The 13,797-nt window shown below is 51.7% G+C and overlaps 2 protein-coding genes across 6 annotated transcripts; one reads left to right on the top strand and one right to left on the bottom strand.

The window, feature by feature from the left end:
- Nucleotides 1-524: 524 nt before the first annotated feature.
- Nucleotides 525-4,780, bottom strand: ZNF576 (zinc finger protein 576). 5 transcript variants are annotated; one of them, XM_063112134.1, is made up of 4 exons: nt 4,547-4,769; nt 3,982-4,080; nt 2,080-2,390; nt 525-802 (listed from the first exon to the last, which is right to left on the bottom strand). In XM_063112134.1, exons 1-4 carry the CDS (start codon nt 4,713-4,715, stop codon nt 773-775), a joined length of 609 nt encoding a protein of 202 aa, XP_062968204.1. In that variant the 5' UTR covers nt 4,716-4,769; the 3' UTR covers nt 525-772. The 5 variants fall into 5 exon arrangements, with proteins under 5 accessions (XP_062968204.1, XP_062968207.1, XP_062968203.1 ...); XM_063112137.1 differs by having other exon boundaries at nt 525-2,390; nt 4,713-4,780; XM_063112133.1 differs by having other exon boundaries at nt 525-2,390.
- Nucleotides 4,781-4,906: 126 nt separating this feature from the next.
- On the top strand, nt 4,907-11,345 carry IRGQ (immunity related GTPase Q). Its single transcript, XM_063112764.1, has 3 exons — nt 4,907-5,165; nt 5,475-6,006; nt 7,375-11,345. The coding sequence occupies exons 2-3, from the start codon at nt 5,477-5,479 to the stop codon at nt 8,678-8,680; spliced, it is 1,836 nt and encodes a 611-aa protein (XP_062968834.1). The 5' UTR covers nt 4,907-5,165; nt 5,475-5,476; the 3' UTR covers nt 8,681-11,345.
- The last annotated feature ends 2,452 nt before the right edge of the window (nt 11,346-13,797 follow it).

The raw sequence follows: 13,797 nt of genomic DNA, 5'->3' as shown, positions 1-13,797 counted from the left end.
ACAGACAGACAGACACACACACACACACCCAGAAGTGGTATTTTTCAGGGTGGGAATCTTGCTTCTAGACCCAGACACACACACACACACGCACCACCCACCCCGCCCCCCCCACACACACACCTGTGGGAATCTTGCTTCTAGACCCAGACAGACACACACACACACACACACACAGACACACACACCCACCCCCACCCACACACCCAGAAGTGGTATTTTTCAGGGTGGGAATCTTGCTTCTAGACCCAGAGAAGGTTGTATGTCTCTGAGACAAGGGGTCTACAAACTTCTACTATAAGGGGCCAATGATAACTGTTTTAGGCTTTGTGGGCCATAAGGTCTCTGATGCAGCTACTGAAATATGCTGTTCTATACAAAAGCAGCCACAGATAATATGTAAATGAATGAGCATAACTGTGTTCCAATACAACTATTTGTAAAACCAGGCAGCAGGCTAGATTCAGCCATAGTTTGCCGACCCCTGCCTTACAAATCCTGCTGCATGTGACAGAGACGCAAAATAATGGTGGCTTAAACAAGATAGAGGTTTATTTTTCTCTTACATAACAGTATGAAAGTAGGCTGGTGTGGTGGCTCCGTTACATGAAGTTGACCAGAGACCTCGCTCCTGCTATCTTGTTGCTCTGCCATCCCACATGTTGTGTTTTTGTCTTCATTGTTCAAGATGGCTGGATACCATGTCCATATTCCGGTTGGGAAGGTGGAGGAAAGCTTGAGGATTCTAACGAGGACTTTAGCAAGAACTCAGTCACATGGCCACATCTAGCTGCAAGGGAATCTGGGAAATGTAGTCTATTTAGCTACCATGTGCCTAACTGAAAATTGGGAGACAGCTCTCAGTCTCTACCACATCCATTTCACCTGTGGGCTTTCAAAACATCCCTCAATTAAATAGAGTTTGAGTCTTGTATGTAGGAAATGTAAGGGAATAAAACTGGCCCTGGTCTGGTGGGACTCGTGTCTGAGGCCGACACGTACTGCTCAGCTCCAGTTTGTAGCTTCTGCCCTGTCCCTGTTGACAATGTAAGCCCTGGGTTGGGCCTTTCAAGAGAGCTGAAAATAGCATCTTAATGGGAAATCTCTCAATGCTGGCCAAATAAAACACGAAATAGAAGGTATCTCTGTTTGACACCAAACCAATTTCCCAATTGGGCTCAGCCAACTCTATCCTGAGCTCCCCTATCTCTACACCCTTTCGTTCTCTGGAAATTCCTGCTGAAAAGCCAGAGTTCCCTGTTTAGACCTTTTAATATGGATGTTTTCTGTTTTTAGATACTATTTCTGTTATCTTATTCATGCCACCTCACCTACATGTATACACAAAATTATTTAAATGGGCATGAATTATCTGGGGGCTAGTGCCATCCAATGCCGTGGCCCCTCTTTGAGTGGGGAAGGCTGATGGGGTGGTGAGAAGAGACAAGGACTCAAATTGCAACCTCTACCTGACTTGGGGTCCAGCTCCCAACTTTGCTGCCCCATCCACAAAAGCCCAAGTTGCTTCAGGTCTGGAACTCAACCAGTGGCACTGGCTTTACAGGCCAACAACACTTCACCTTCCCTGAGCCCCCATGAAGGCACAGATCCAGGGCAATTTGCTCCTACAGTCCATGGTATCCATCTTAGAAGAATTAAAGGTTATTACACAATCTGTAGCTAGTTATTAAATTGGGAAAGAGGGAGATACTAGTCATTTTTCCTGTTGCTCATTTGTTTTAAAACAGATCTCACAATTGTCTGATTTCACCGTTTCCATGTTTCCTCCAAAGACTGAGTTCTAAATGATAATCTTCTGGGTCCTATTTATCAAGACCCTTTTGCCATCCTGGGGAGGAAAGCAAATCCCTCCAAGGCCCCCAGGGGACCTATTCCCCATATCGTGAGTGGTTCCCACCAGCCACAGAGCCCCTATCACCATGGAGAGGGCTTAAGCTGCATTCAGAGCTCCCCCCGGGCATGCCAAATATAGTGTTGATGCAGCCCTGTTTCCTGGGCAAAGTCCTGACCACACTCAGTGCAGGCAAAGGGACCAGAAAGGGCCCGGGCCTCATGTACCTGGTGGTGCTGCCTCAGAGAAGTGGACTGCCCAAAGGTCTTGCCACAGTCAGGACAAGGGAAGGTGGGCTGGGCAGTGGTGGGTGCAACTGGCAGGGCGGGCCTTGCAACTGGACCGTGGCTGCGCTGGTGGGCGATCAGGGCCTTGGAAGAGGGGAAGGAGCGGGCACAGGTGAAGCAGATGAAGAGGACCCCCTGCAGCTTCTGGGCCACGAAGTCCACTGGGTGCTCCCGCTTCATGTGACGCTCCTGGAACTTGGAGTCGGCGAAGGTGATGAGGCAGTGGGTGCACTGTAGAGCCCCCAGGTGGCCTGAGGGATGTGGGGAAAGGTCGGGGGGAGGCCAGCAGGAGTCTCCAGGACCTCTCCTAAGCCCCAGAATCACGTCAACAATTAAAGTTGAGTGCTCTATGTACTAGGCTCTATGCTAGTGCTGGACAACTGTACAGGAGAACTGTATCGGACCTGTTTTATATATGAGCAGACTGAGGCTCAGAGAGGTTGGGCAAGTTGCCCACAGTCATGAGGCTAGGAAATGAAATGGGGAAGCCAGGATTGGAACCCAGAGAGTTTACCTGTCCAACAGAGCCATGTAGTGATTAGAGCACAGCCTTTGGAGCCAGACCACCGGGGACTGAATCTCGGCTCCACCACTTCCTAGGCACTTAATCTGGAAAATGTATCTACCTCATAGGGTTGTTTGAAAGAATAAATGAATTAATTTATATATAAGTGCTTAGAAGTGTAATTATTACTAGTGAATCAGAAACACAGCCCGACATCCAGGATCTGGCCTGGCACTCAGAGCTAGGCCTTCATGTTCTGTTGAACATAAACAATATCACAGAATTAATGACAGACAAGGCCATGCTGTGACTAGGGTGAATCAAAACAAGACCAGGCCATAATGTCTGAACACAGACAAAACTTGAATGTTGTCCAAAGCACAAAAATGACTAACCATCCCCTTATCTTGGCTAATATGAATGACTGCTGCTGTTTTATCAATCCCAGCTTGAGCCTTGCTTTTTTCCTCCCTGCTTCTGGATAAGATTTATTAGGATATCCGATCAGAATCGCCCCTCCTTCCTGGCAGCATCCAATCCAGAGCAAAACCCCTGTCATTGAACCCTCCCCCAAATCACCACACACAGGTCCAAATCCTGTAGTGCCCCCATGGTGTGTGTTCCCTATTGCAAAGAACAATAAACTTTTTCAGCTACAAGTGTGTTCCTGGTGGTCTCTGGCTGGAGGGCACTGACACTAAGGCTCTTGTTACAAATAGTTAACCTCTCTCTGTCCCAGTTCCCTCATCTTGAAGTGATACTGCCAGTTTCAAAGGGTCTTTTATTAGGAGGGCTGAATGAGATAATAAATGTTAAACTCATTCATAATCTGAAAATGAATGCCTAGCACATAAACACTCACTGGAAGCTGTTGGTGTTATATTTCAAGCTGGCTACCTTCGTTAAAATCAGGCTTCCCCTTTCTTGCAGCTAATCCCCATAACAGCCATGTGAGGTGGGTAGTGGCAGCCTCTCCTGACAGATGGGGAAACTGAGGCCCAAGTTATACTGAAAGTCTAGGGCAGAGTTGGGACCGGAACATTGGGGCTTCCTCTCACAGTAGAGACTTTCCCTGCCACATCTACAACCCAAGCCTCTCCTCCTGGAAGCCACCCTGTCCCTCTGAACTACATCCCATTCCTGTTTATGTGGCCAAAGTAGGGTGAGTACATCTGAGCATAAGGGTGAGGAGAGGCAGTTCCTGGTAGGGCGGCTCAGGGGCCATTACAGCCCTCTCTCAACAGACAAGGCCCTGCAGGGTCTTGGACACTGAAATGCTCTAGAGATCCTTTAGTATCAGCTCCTGTACCCACGCTCCTCTAGCCAGCAGTACTCACAGATGTTGCCTCTTGGACTGCGGGGACTCCTCTCCTCGTGTGAATCCTGTTGCTCCATGGTCTTTTCAGAGTGTGGGCCCTCCATGGCGACTGGGACCCCTATAGTCAAGAGGGGAGCACGCATGAGTGAGGCCACTCATCTGTCACCAGCCTTACAGGGCCCACTAATCCTATGGCCTTTGACATAGAGACTTCTGTTAGCCTTTGACTCCCATGACACACCATCTTCTTTGAACTCTTATCTGATGGAACTCTTACTAGAGAAGGTTCAAAACGCCCAAAAGATTGGACTCCTCTAAAGCTTTCTCATCTGTGTGGTCTATGACCCCTGCATCAAACTAGCTCCATGAATTCAGAGCGTGGGACCCCTGATCTTTGATACCAGCCTCATCCTAGTCTCATGTGTCTTGGGATAGGTGGTGGTACTCCACCTTTAGCCTTCCTCTTCCCAGGAGACATTCCTCTCTGACACCGTGTGATACGTGCTACCAGAACCCCCACTTCCCACGCGCGTTTTCAGCCACCTTGTCCCGCTCTCCTCAAGCACTGCCTCTGGAGCCCAGACCTCTGCTTTCTTTACAGCAGGGGGCTTCCTTTCGCTGCGCCTGTCGGTCACTCGAAACAGCGCCGCCACCCGGAGGGAAGTGGAGTGGGGTCCACTGAGTCTCAGGTCCCCGAGGTTTCCGCGCTCTTCGCCTGATGAGCCCCTCGAAGCCTAGGTCCCTGATTACCATTGGCAGTAGTACAGTTGCGCCAACTTGGTCCTCAAAAATAACCAGACAGGGTCCTTCTCTACACTCGGGTGCGTTATGATGACGTTGCAGCCACCCCGTGCCTTACAAACCTAAGCTTATTGCGCAAGTACAGTTAGGCGCTCCTGGCGCGCAGGCGCTTTGGCTCTCATTGTTCCTGGATCCGAGGCAGCAGAAGCTGGAGAGCGTGGGCGCCTCGGTCGCTCTGCGCAGGCGCCGCGAAGGGCTGTGTCTCTGCAGTCACGCTTCTAAGACACACAATCTCCTAGGGGGAGTGACGTCAGGATAGAGCCACCGGAACGCATCCCGGTGTCCCTAAATCCCGGCGGTCTGACCTTTTCTGCCTCCGTCCTCCAGACCCCAAGGGCGGGGCTTCTCAGCGGTTGATCGGCCGTCACCAGCTGCGGTCTCGTGTATAGTGCTCTTTGCTCGGTTGGTGATTTGGAATGGGGGAGGGGAGGATCATCCCCGTGTCCCCTAAGAATGAGGGACAGGAGGCTAGATTTTTTAGTTTTGGGGGCAGAAAGTGAAACGCTTGCATCCAGAAAGAGGGCAGACAGAACGCCTGGGTCCCTGGGGAATAGGACCTGGGCGCTGGATTTCTAGGTCCTGGAGAGTGATTCCTGAGAATGGAAGATGGGGCAAGGATGGAGGACTGAAGTCTGGGTCCAGAGTGGGGCGGCTAGGAAAGAAAAAGGCTGAGCGCTCCCTGACCCGGTCTTTCCCATCCTTGCTTTTCAGCTATGCCTCCGCCGCGGGGTGACGTGACCGCCTTATTCCTGGGTCCTCCGGGTTCAGGAAAGTCCGCACTGATCGCCGCGCTATGCGATAAGGATGTGGAGACGTTAGAGGCCCCCGAGGAACGGCCGGACTCCGGGGTCCCAAGCCTGAGAGCTGCGGGCCCAGGCCTCTTCCTGGGCGAGCTGAACTGCCCACCCGCAGCGCCGGGGCCCTGGGCGGCAGAGGCCAACGTCCTGGTACTGGTGCTACCCAGACTCGAGGGGAACGGGGAACCCTTGGCCCCAGCTCTGGGAGAGGCAGCGAGGGCCGCCCTGGCCCGAGGAACCCCGCTGCTGGCTGTGCGGAACCTCTGTCCTGGGGATTCACAGAATGACGCCCAGGTTCGGGATCAGACAGCGGCCCTGCTGGACAGCGCGGGGTTAGGAGCCGCGGCTCTCTTCGTGCTGCCGGCGAATTGCTGTAGCAGCGACAGCTGCGAGGAGCTAGAGCGCCTGGGGACGGCGCTGCGGAGCCAGGCGGAGGAACTGCAGAGGTGAGCGCCGGATTTCAGGCTGGGTTGGGGAGGCCTAGACCCTTAGTCTATACCCCATCCCCCTACGGTGCTCTTTGAGGTCCACGAGACCCCACCCCCAGCGAATTTGGGGGAAGGCTTGACTCGATGTCTGTTGAGGCCCTTGTTTCTTCCAGGCCCCGCCCATCAGCGCAGGTTTTAAGAGGTTCTACCCCAAGAGACAGCTCTGTGCTTGACCCTTTTCTGTAATGGGCTCCACTCCAGCCAGAGGTTAACTGGAGGTCCTGACATGTCATCAAGGTCTCGCCTCCTGCTAGCACTCTGAGGTCACAAGGCCCCCTCTCTAGCGAGAATTCTAGAGAGGCCCCGACCTATCGCCCAAATACTGACCCAGTGCAAAATTTTGAAGGAGGGCTCCCTCTCGACACACACGTTTGTGACCCCCGCGAAGATTTTACCCGAAGACGGGAACTCTCGAGCCCTCCCGTCCTCCCCATCATCAGCACGGTTCTCAAGAGACCTCGGTTGCCCTAAAGCCACGCCGTCAGTGAACTTTATTATCTTATGGATGTCCTCCCTCTACTTCTTTTCTTCAATCCCCTCTGGTTTCTGTGCCCACCTGCTGGCTGCCTACTGAATTTTCTCCCCCAACTGTCAGCCGCCTCGTTTTATTGACGTCAAAATGAGGCTCAGAGAGGGGCAGCCTCTTGTCCAGGTCTGCTGCTCATCTTTTTTCCTTAGCCTCACCTGTCCCGTGTCACCTCAGCCACACCTATTTGGTGAGAATTAGTGGATGAGACTTCTCCCTGCACTTTTCCTCCTTAGGCTCAGCTTCAGGAAAAAGAGCCCTTGGGGACATTATCCATGTCAAATAGTGCTCCAGGGCTGACTGTTTTGCTCAGTTGGTTAGAGTGCAGCCTTATAACACCAAGGTCACGGGTTTGGATCCCCGTACCAGCCGTCAAAAAAAAAAAAAAAATACAACTGGTATCAAATAGTGCTCTACTTTCGTTTGAGCAATGGTACGTCGTGATTCTGTCTTTGCTCTAAGCCCCACCCCTTGTCCCGCCCAGACTGGCCTTTTCTTAACCCGGACGACCCTTGGAAAGGCCCCGCCCCCATGGACTGTATCCCGAGGAAGTCTACCCTCCGCTTAGGCTCTGTTGTAACATGAGCTCAAGTCAACCCGCCCCATTGCTGCTGTAAGGCCTAGCCCCACCGCACCTATTTGTGTGCCATCATCAGTCTGGCCCCTCCCTTTCCTGCTCCGCCTCCGAGATATTCGGAAATCTCCCTTGTCGTCATAGTCCAGTCCCTGTCTCCCTAGCCCAGCACTCCAGCGTTTAGCCCTTCTTTTCCCTTTGACCCCATCCCTCCCTGCCCCTGCAGGCTCCTGCCACCGGCTCAGGATGGTTTCGAGGTGCTGGGCGCAGCAGAGCTGGAGGCTGTGCGAGAGGCCTTCGAGACCGGTGGCCTGGAGGCGGCGCTGTCGTGGGTGCGCGCAGGCCTGGAACTCCTAGGCAGCGCACGGCTGGACCTGGCTGTGGCCGGCACGGCTGACGTGAGCCTTGTGCTGGACCTGCTACTCGGATTGAATCCGGGAGACCCATCTGCTGTGCCTGCTTCTGCGCCCGTGGGGCCCACTCCCTTCCCGGCCCCAGAGCGCCCCAATGTGGTGCTCTGGACTGTGCCTCTGGGCCCCGCGGTCATTGCTGCCGCCGCTGCCTCCTCTCCCCCGACCCACTACGATGCCCTCATCCTTGTCACCCCTGGGGCCCCTACTGAGAAGGATTGGGCTCAGGTCCGAGCCTTGGTGCCACCAGGTGCGCCGCTTGTCTGTGTGCGAACAGACGGCGAGGGCGAGGATCCGGAGTCTCTGGAAGAAGAAGAAAAGGTGGAGAGACCCGGAGGCGACAGTTTAGAGGGCGGAGGGGTGTTGGAGAATGCACTCAGTGAGCGCACTGAATCGCAGAAAGCAGGCAGTGAGGAAGGTTCAGAGAAAGCTGGCAGTGGAAACGTGCAACAGGTCGTCGGCGCTAGGAAATCGGAGCGCGCGGCCGCTTTGAGCCCGGAAGACGAGACGTGGGAGGTGCTGGAGGAAGCGCCACCGCCCGTGTTCCCTCTACGGCCGGGAGGACTCCCGGGGCTATGCGAATGGCTACGGCGAGCGCTTCCCCCGGCCCAGGCGGGGGCTCTGCTCCTGGCGCTGCCACCCGCGTCTCCCAGTGCGGCTCGAAGGAAGGCTGGGGCGCTGCGGGCTGGGGCGTGGCGGCCGGCTCTGCTGGCTAGTCTGGCGGCAGCGGCGGCACCAGTACCAGGACTGGGCTGGGCTTGCGACGTGGCACTTCTACGGGGTCAGCTGGCGGAGTGGCGGCGGGCTCTGGGGCTTGAACCAGCGGCGCTAGCAAGACGCGAGCGCGCTCTGGGCCTCGCTCCTGGGGAGCTAGCAGCGCGCGCTCGCTTCCCGGGCCCGGTGACACGCGCCGAGGTGGAAGCAAGGCTGAGCGCCTGGGCTGGCGAGGGCACTGCCGGGGGTGCGGCGCTGGGCGCACTCTCCTTCCTGTGGCCTGCGGGTGGCGCAGCGGCGGCAGGTGGCCTGGGCTACCGCGCGGCACACGGCGTCCTGCTGCATGCTCTCGACGAGATGCAGGCTGACGCCGAGGCGGTGCTGGCTCCCCTTGAGCCCGCCCAGTGAGGGGTGGGATGGGGGCTGGGGCTACTGGGGTACCCAGCATCCCGGCTGCTGGCTCCGCCAGGGGCTGAGGACCCAAGTCCCAGTTAGAGTGGAAGGGGCTTGGGAGTCCAGTCTCTGGCATGGGATGCCTGGGCTTCTGAGATAACAGAATGGAGGAGCTGCTACTCAGAATCCTGGGTGCTTGGCTCTGGGACGCGGACTCTGACTTCTGGATGGACTGTGTAACTTCTAGTCACCAAAATTCCTGGGTCCTCAAAGGGAATAGAACCTGGCAAACAGGATTCCTGACCAGGTGGCATGGCATCTAGACTCTTGTGTCCTGAAGGGAGTTGAGGGCCTGGACTCTTCTAAAGGAGTTATGTCTTGTTCTCATAGGGAATGGAAACTGGAGTTATTGGACATCTAAACCTGCAAGGGGTAAGGGATAGAAACCCTGTTTCCTAATTGGGAGAGGGGGGTCGATGATTGGGGACTTGGACTCCAGTATGAGGGAGAGGGATCTGAGTGCCCCCAGGGAGCTGTAATTCTTTGACTTCTGGATCTCAAAGGGAAACCGGCTCTAGGTTTCCTTGGGAGGCCCTGCCCATAGCCTCCTAGGTCCCCAAGGGGCAGTGGGCTTTGACTCTATATTAGAGGGTCTCCAGGGTCTCAGACTTCTGGATCCCAGGAGGGCTATGGACCTTGGTTCCCAATTCTTGGATGGTGGGAGGTCTACATTTGGAGGAGGGATCAAGGGGCCTGTGGGAGAAAGCTGGAGACCCCTTGATCTCTCTTGGGAAATGGAAAAGTATCTACTATTTGCTCTGCAGGAGTCTGGTTGTGGGGAGGGTGGTCCCACAAAAATGCAGGGAGGGGGTAAGTATGGTCTGGGCATGGTGGGCTCTGGGGGTAGTCAGAGACCAGGAATGAAGCCTTCTGGGTGTGGAAGGGCCGGAAACCACACATCAGAGATATATCTCCCACAAATCCCTTGTATTTGGGTCCTGGCAATTGCCTCTCTCTGTGAGTTTGACTGGGAAGGGATAGGACTGCCTCCATTTTATAGGTGCTGAGTGGTTCTGGGGAATCTGTTCCTCTGTCTCTCTTTCCTAAAGGGGTTTCTTTCTTTTTTTGATCTTTGTTTCTTCTGTCATTAAACCTTGACCCTTTCTAGACTCGGTGTTTCATACACATGACATTTTGGAAGAGCAGCTGTACTGCTGCACTAATCCAAATGTTTGTGTGGCTACCTCAGGTATCCTCAAGAGGCTCTGCCTTCTGGTCCTGCAGAGGGTCCTGCAGTGGGTAAGGGGCCCACAAAATGGCTGGGCAGGCATTCCAGACTGGGAATGTGCCAGGAGTGAGGCAAAGGCAGAAACCACAGTGCCTGGAATGTTCTAGGCTGCCAACTACATGTAGGGGAGATGTGCAGGTTACAGAATTCTTCAATGTCACAAACAGAAAAGGAGGACCTGAAAGGCCATCCAATAGAATCTCTTTCTGATAGAGGAGAGCAAAGGCCAGAGAGGGCAGGCTCGAGGCCCAGCAGCACACGGCAAGGCCCTGACCCATTCTATCCCCTACCTGCCTGATAGGTCTTCCTTCTGATGCTTGAGTGGGCCACGCCGGATCCTGCTTCAGGACGTTTACACTTCTCTCTCCTGGAATACTCTGCTCCCACAACTTCCCACGACTGGCTCCTTCCCTTGTCAATCAGATATCAGCTCAGATATCCCCTCAAAGAGGCCTTGCCTGACCACCTCAACTGAAGTAGCTCACATATCCCTTCCTTGTAGCAATTATTACTATAAAAATTATTTATTTACCTCTTTATTGGCTATTGACTCCTTGACTGTCTTGTTCTCCGCTGTACCCCCAGCACCTAAAACAATGCCTGACACATGATAGGTGCTTAGTAAATATTACTTTAATTCATTGATCAGTGGCAGAACTAGGGCTGGAATTTAGATTGTTGGCCTCTTGCCACAAGACAGGAAAAAGGAGTGAGATGGGGAGAAACAAACATTTAATGGGAGAGAATGCCCTGTCTGAGGTCAAGGGACCAGAGAGCAAGCACAGCTTTGCCACCCTCACTCTGTGTGACTTGGTCCAGTGCCTTATTTTCCCATTTTCCCATCTGAAATGAAAGGGCTGGATGAGAACCGTAAATACTTCTGCGATCCTATTTTGCTTGACAGCTGAAGACATGGGTAACTGATATGAGGGGCAGATACCCCAGGGACTGTCCTCCCTCTCTAGCTTGGACTTCTACCACTGGCAGAGTTTGTCCCTTCAAAGTTGGGACGGTCAAGATGAGGAAAAGCATTTGGCTGTATACTGAATGGCTCCAGGCATTGCCCTCAAAGTTCAACCTTAGGGGAGTGGTATTCATTCATATCTGTAATATCAAGTACACCACTTTGTCTACCCCTTTCCTCAGTCTAGTGTTCAAGCCCCTCAAGCATTCCAGAGCAGCACTGTCCAATAGAAATAAAATGCAAGCCACATATGTACTTTTAAATTTTCTAGTAGCCACATTAAAAAAATAAAAGGAAACAGGTGATACTCATTTTAATATGTTTTACTTAACCCAAAATATCCAAAATATTTTCAACATGTAATCAATATAAAAAAGTATTAATGAGTTGTTTTACATGCTTTTATGCTAAGTCTTCAAAATCTGGTGTGTATCTTACACTTACAGAACATCTCAATTCAGATGATAGATTTTTATTGAAAATGCTTGACCTGTGTTTAGATTTCATACAATTCATAGTTGGAAAAGTAGACTTACATACCCAAGTTGTCCTAAATAATAATATTTAATAGTTTTCCTATAACCGAGATGAGTTATTAGAATTTTAATTAATTTTTAAATTAATTAAATGCAAATCAACTGGCCAGCCCCCCCCCAAAAAAAATCAGATGTAAAATTCAGTTTCTCAGTTGCACTAGCCACTTTTCAAGTGCTCAGTAGCCACAGGTGGTTAGTGGCTAATTAGTATCAGATAGTGTAGATATAGGACATTTCCATTACTACAGGAAATAACATTAGGACAGCTCTATGGTCAGACAGTCCTTCTACTGACTTTGGGAGTGACCTTGGGCAAGTCACTCAGAAAATGGCATCTACCTCACAAAGCTATTGTGAGAATTCAATGTACATGCATGCACACACACACACACATCATACTGCAGCCTCTCCTGAGAAGCCTGGCACACTGGGAGCTCAAATGTTGGTCCCATTGCCCTTGACTACACACCCTCACCCCTGGGCAGTACCAAGATGACCCTAGTCTGGATGCCTTCTGTCTCACCCCCATACCTCTGCTCACAGAGCGTCCTCCTCTTTTTCTGCCACTTTGACACTCTCTGATTTAGTCATATGTGACACCTCTGCTCTATACTGCACTGCTCTAGATTCCCTCCAGCAGGAATCATGTTAGCGATCATATTGGAGAAAGAAAGACAATTTTGTTTCTGTGTGTCTGTATCCATTGAGGAGTGCTGGTTGTGTTAATATAGTTGTATATTGGTACCTTTGAGTATCACAACTACTTTTTGGGATGGGTGCCTTTTAAATCATGACTTTCAGTGGGATTGAATTTTGGGTTATGTGGAAGGCATATGGTTGCTAGTGAGGCATCTATTTCTGGGAGCATCCAAGCAAAAAAGACTGAGACTCCCTTGTGGACAGATTATTCTTTGCCATCAGGGTGTATCTACATGGTACCTTGGGGCTGGAAGACCCTTGAAGGTAGGAATTCAAGGAAATGTATGATGAATCTTGGCATTGCCATCACCAGAAGCAGAACAGGCACAAAAAAAAACTTGGGTGAGTGGATGAGAAAACCCCATTACCATAGCTGGGTTTTGTACATTTCTGGATAGTGATGGAGGGACTCGTGTTCATTGCAGTGGGAAACTGTGAAGGACAAATCAAGGGTATGGTCGGCCTATGGTGCTTTTTGGAAGAATGAATAAAATTGAGTAGAAATCCCATTGTGTGTCTGTTCTTTTGGGGTTTGAAAAGGGAAAAAAACGATGCTTGGGATTTTGATTGGGCTGACAGCCTGGACATCCTGGGTCTGAGGGAAGTGGGAATTAGGGGCCCATATTCCTGGGTCTGAGGGAGGAAGGAACTGGGAGGGGTGGGGGGGGGGAATTCTTAGGTCCTAGGAGAGAACGGATGGTGAGGAATCTGTCCAGTAAGGAATCCTTGGGCTCAGATCAAGACATTTTATCCCAGTTTGGTCACCCTGGGAGGGGGGCAAGTGGATTTAGTGACTGTTTAGACCTTTGGGATTAGTGAAAGTAAAGCACCTTAGTTCTGGAACCAGCTTGACTCATTAATGCCCCTAACCTGTTCAGCCTGTCAGTAGCCATGGCCTTGGATTGTCCCCACTCATCGTAATTCTAGACTTGGCCATGTGATTTGCTTTGGCCACTGGGACAACAGCAAACATGATGCAAGCAAAGGCTCAAAAGTGCTCGTGCATTGGGACTTACTCTTTTGCTGCCCTTGGGACCACGGCCACCACTGAGTTAACCTGCTGGGTGATAGACACGTGGCCCAGTCATCCTTGACCCCTCAACCACAGCCAGCCAACCCTCTGAAACAGAGCTGCCTAGCTGTCTGGCTGCTAAACCCAACTGAGACCAGCAGAAGAACCACCCCACTGATCCCAGACCAAATTGTTGACCCATCGAATCATGAGCTAAATAAAAGGTGGTTGTTCTAAACCACTAAATTTTGGAGTGGTTGTTATGTAGCTAAAGATAACTTATATAGACTTGTTCCCTTTCTCTGTAATGTGGTCTCTTCTCCCCCTCAACATGACCCAGTGATTAAAGTCTTAAGCTCTGCCAGTTTTTGGTTTTGTGACCTCCAATGTGACATCCCTTCTCTGAGCCTCAGATTCATTTCCTGAAAAAAGGGACAAGAATAATAGTGCCTATCACATAGAGTTATCATGAAGGTAAAATGAAAAACAGCCTCTAAGAGGCCATGATGCTCATTTGTGCCATTTATGAAACATGTCCAGCTCTCTGCCTTCTGATCACTGGGCAGTATTGCACTTCCTTGCCCCCATGTACTTGGGCAGGGCCACGTGGCTAGCTCCATCCAATGATTTGTA

This window comes from Cynocephalus volans, chromosome 10 (assembly GCF_027409185.1).
Source record: "Cynocephalus volans isolate mCynVol1 chromosome 10, mCynVol1.pri, whole genome shotgun sequence".
Lineage (NCBI taxonomy): Eukaryota > Metazoa > Chordata > Mammalia > Dermoptera > Cynocephalidae > Cynocephalus > Cynocephalus volans.
This window is presented reverse-complemented; position numbering and strand designations above follow the sequence as displayed.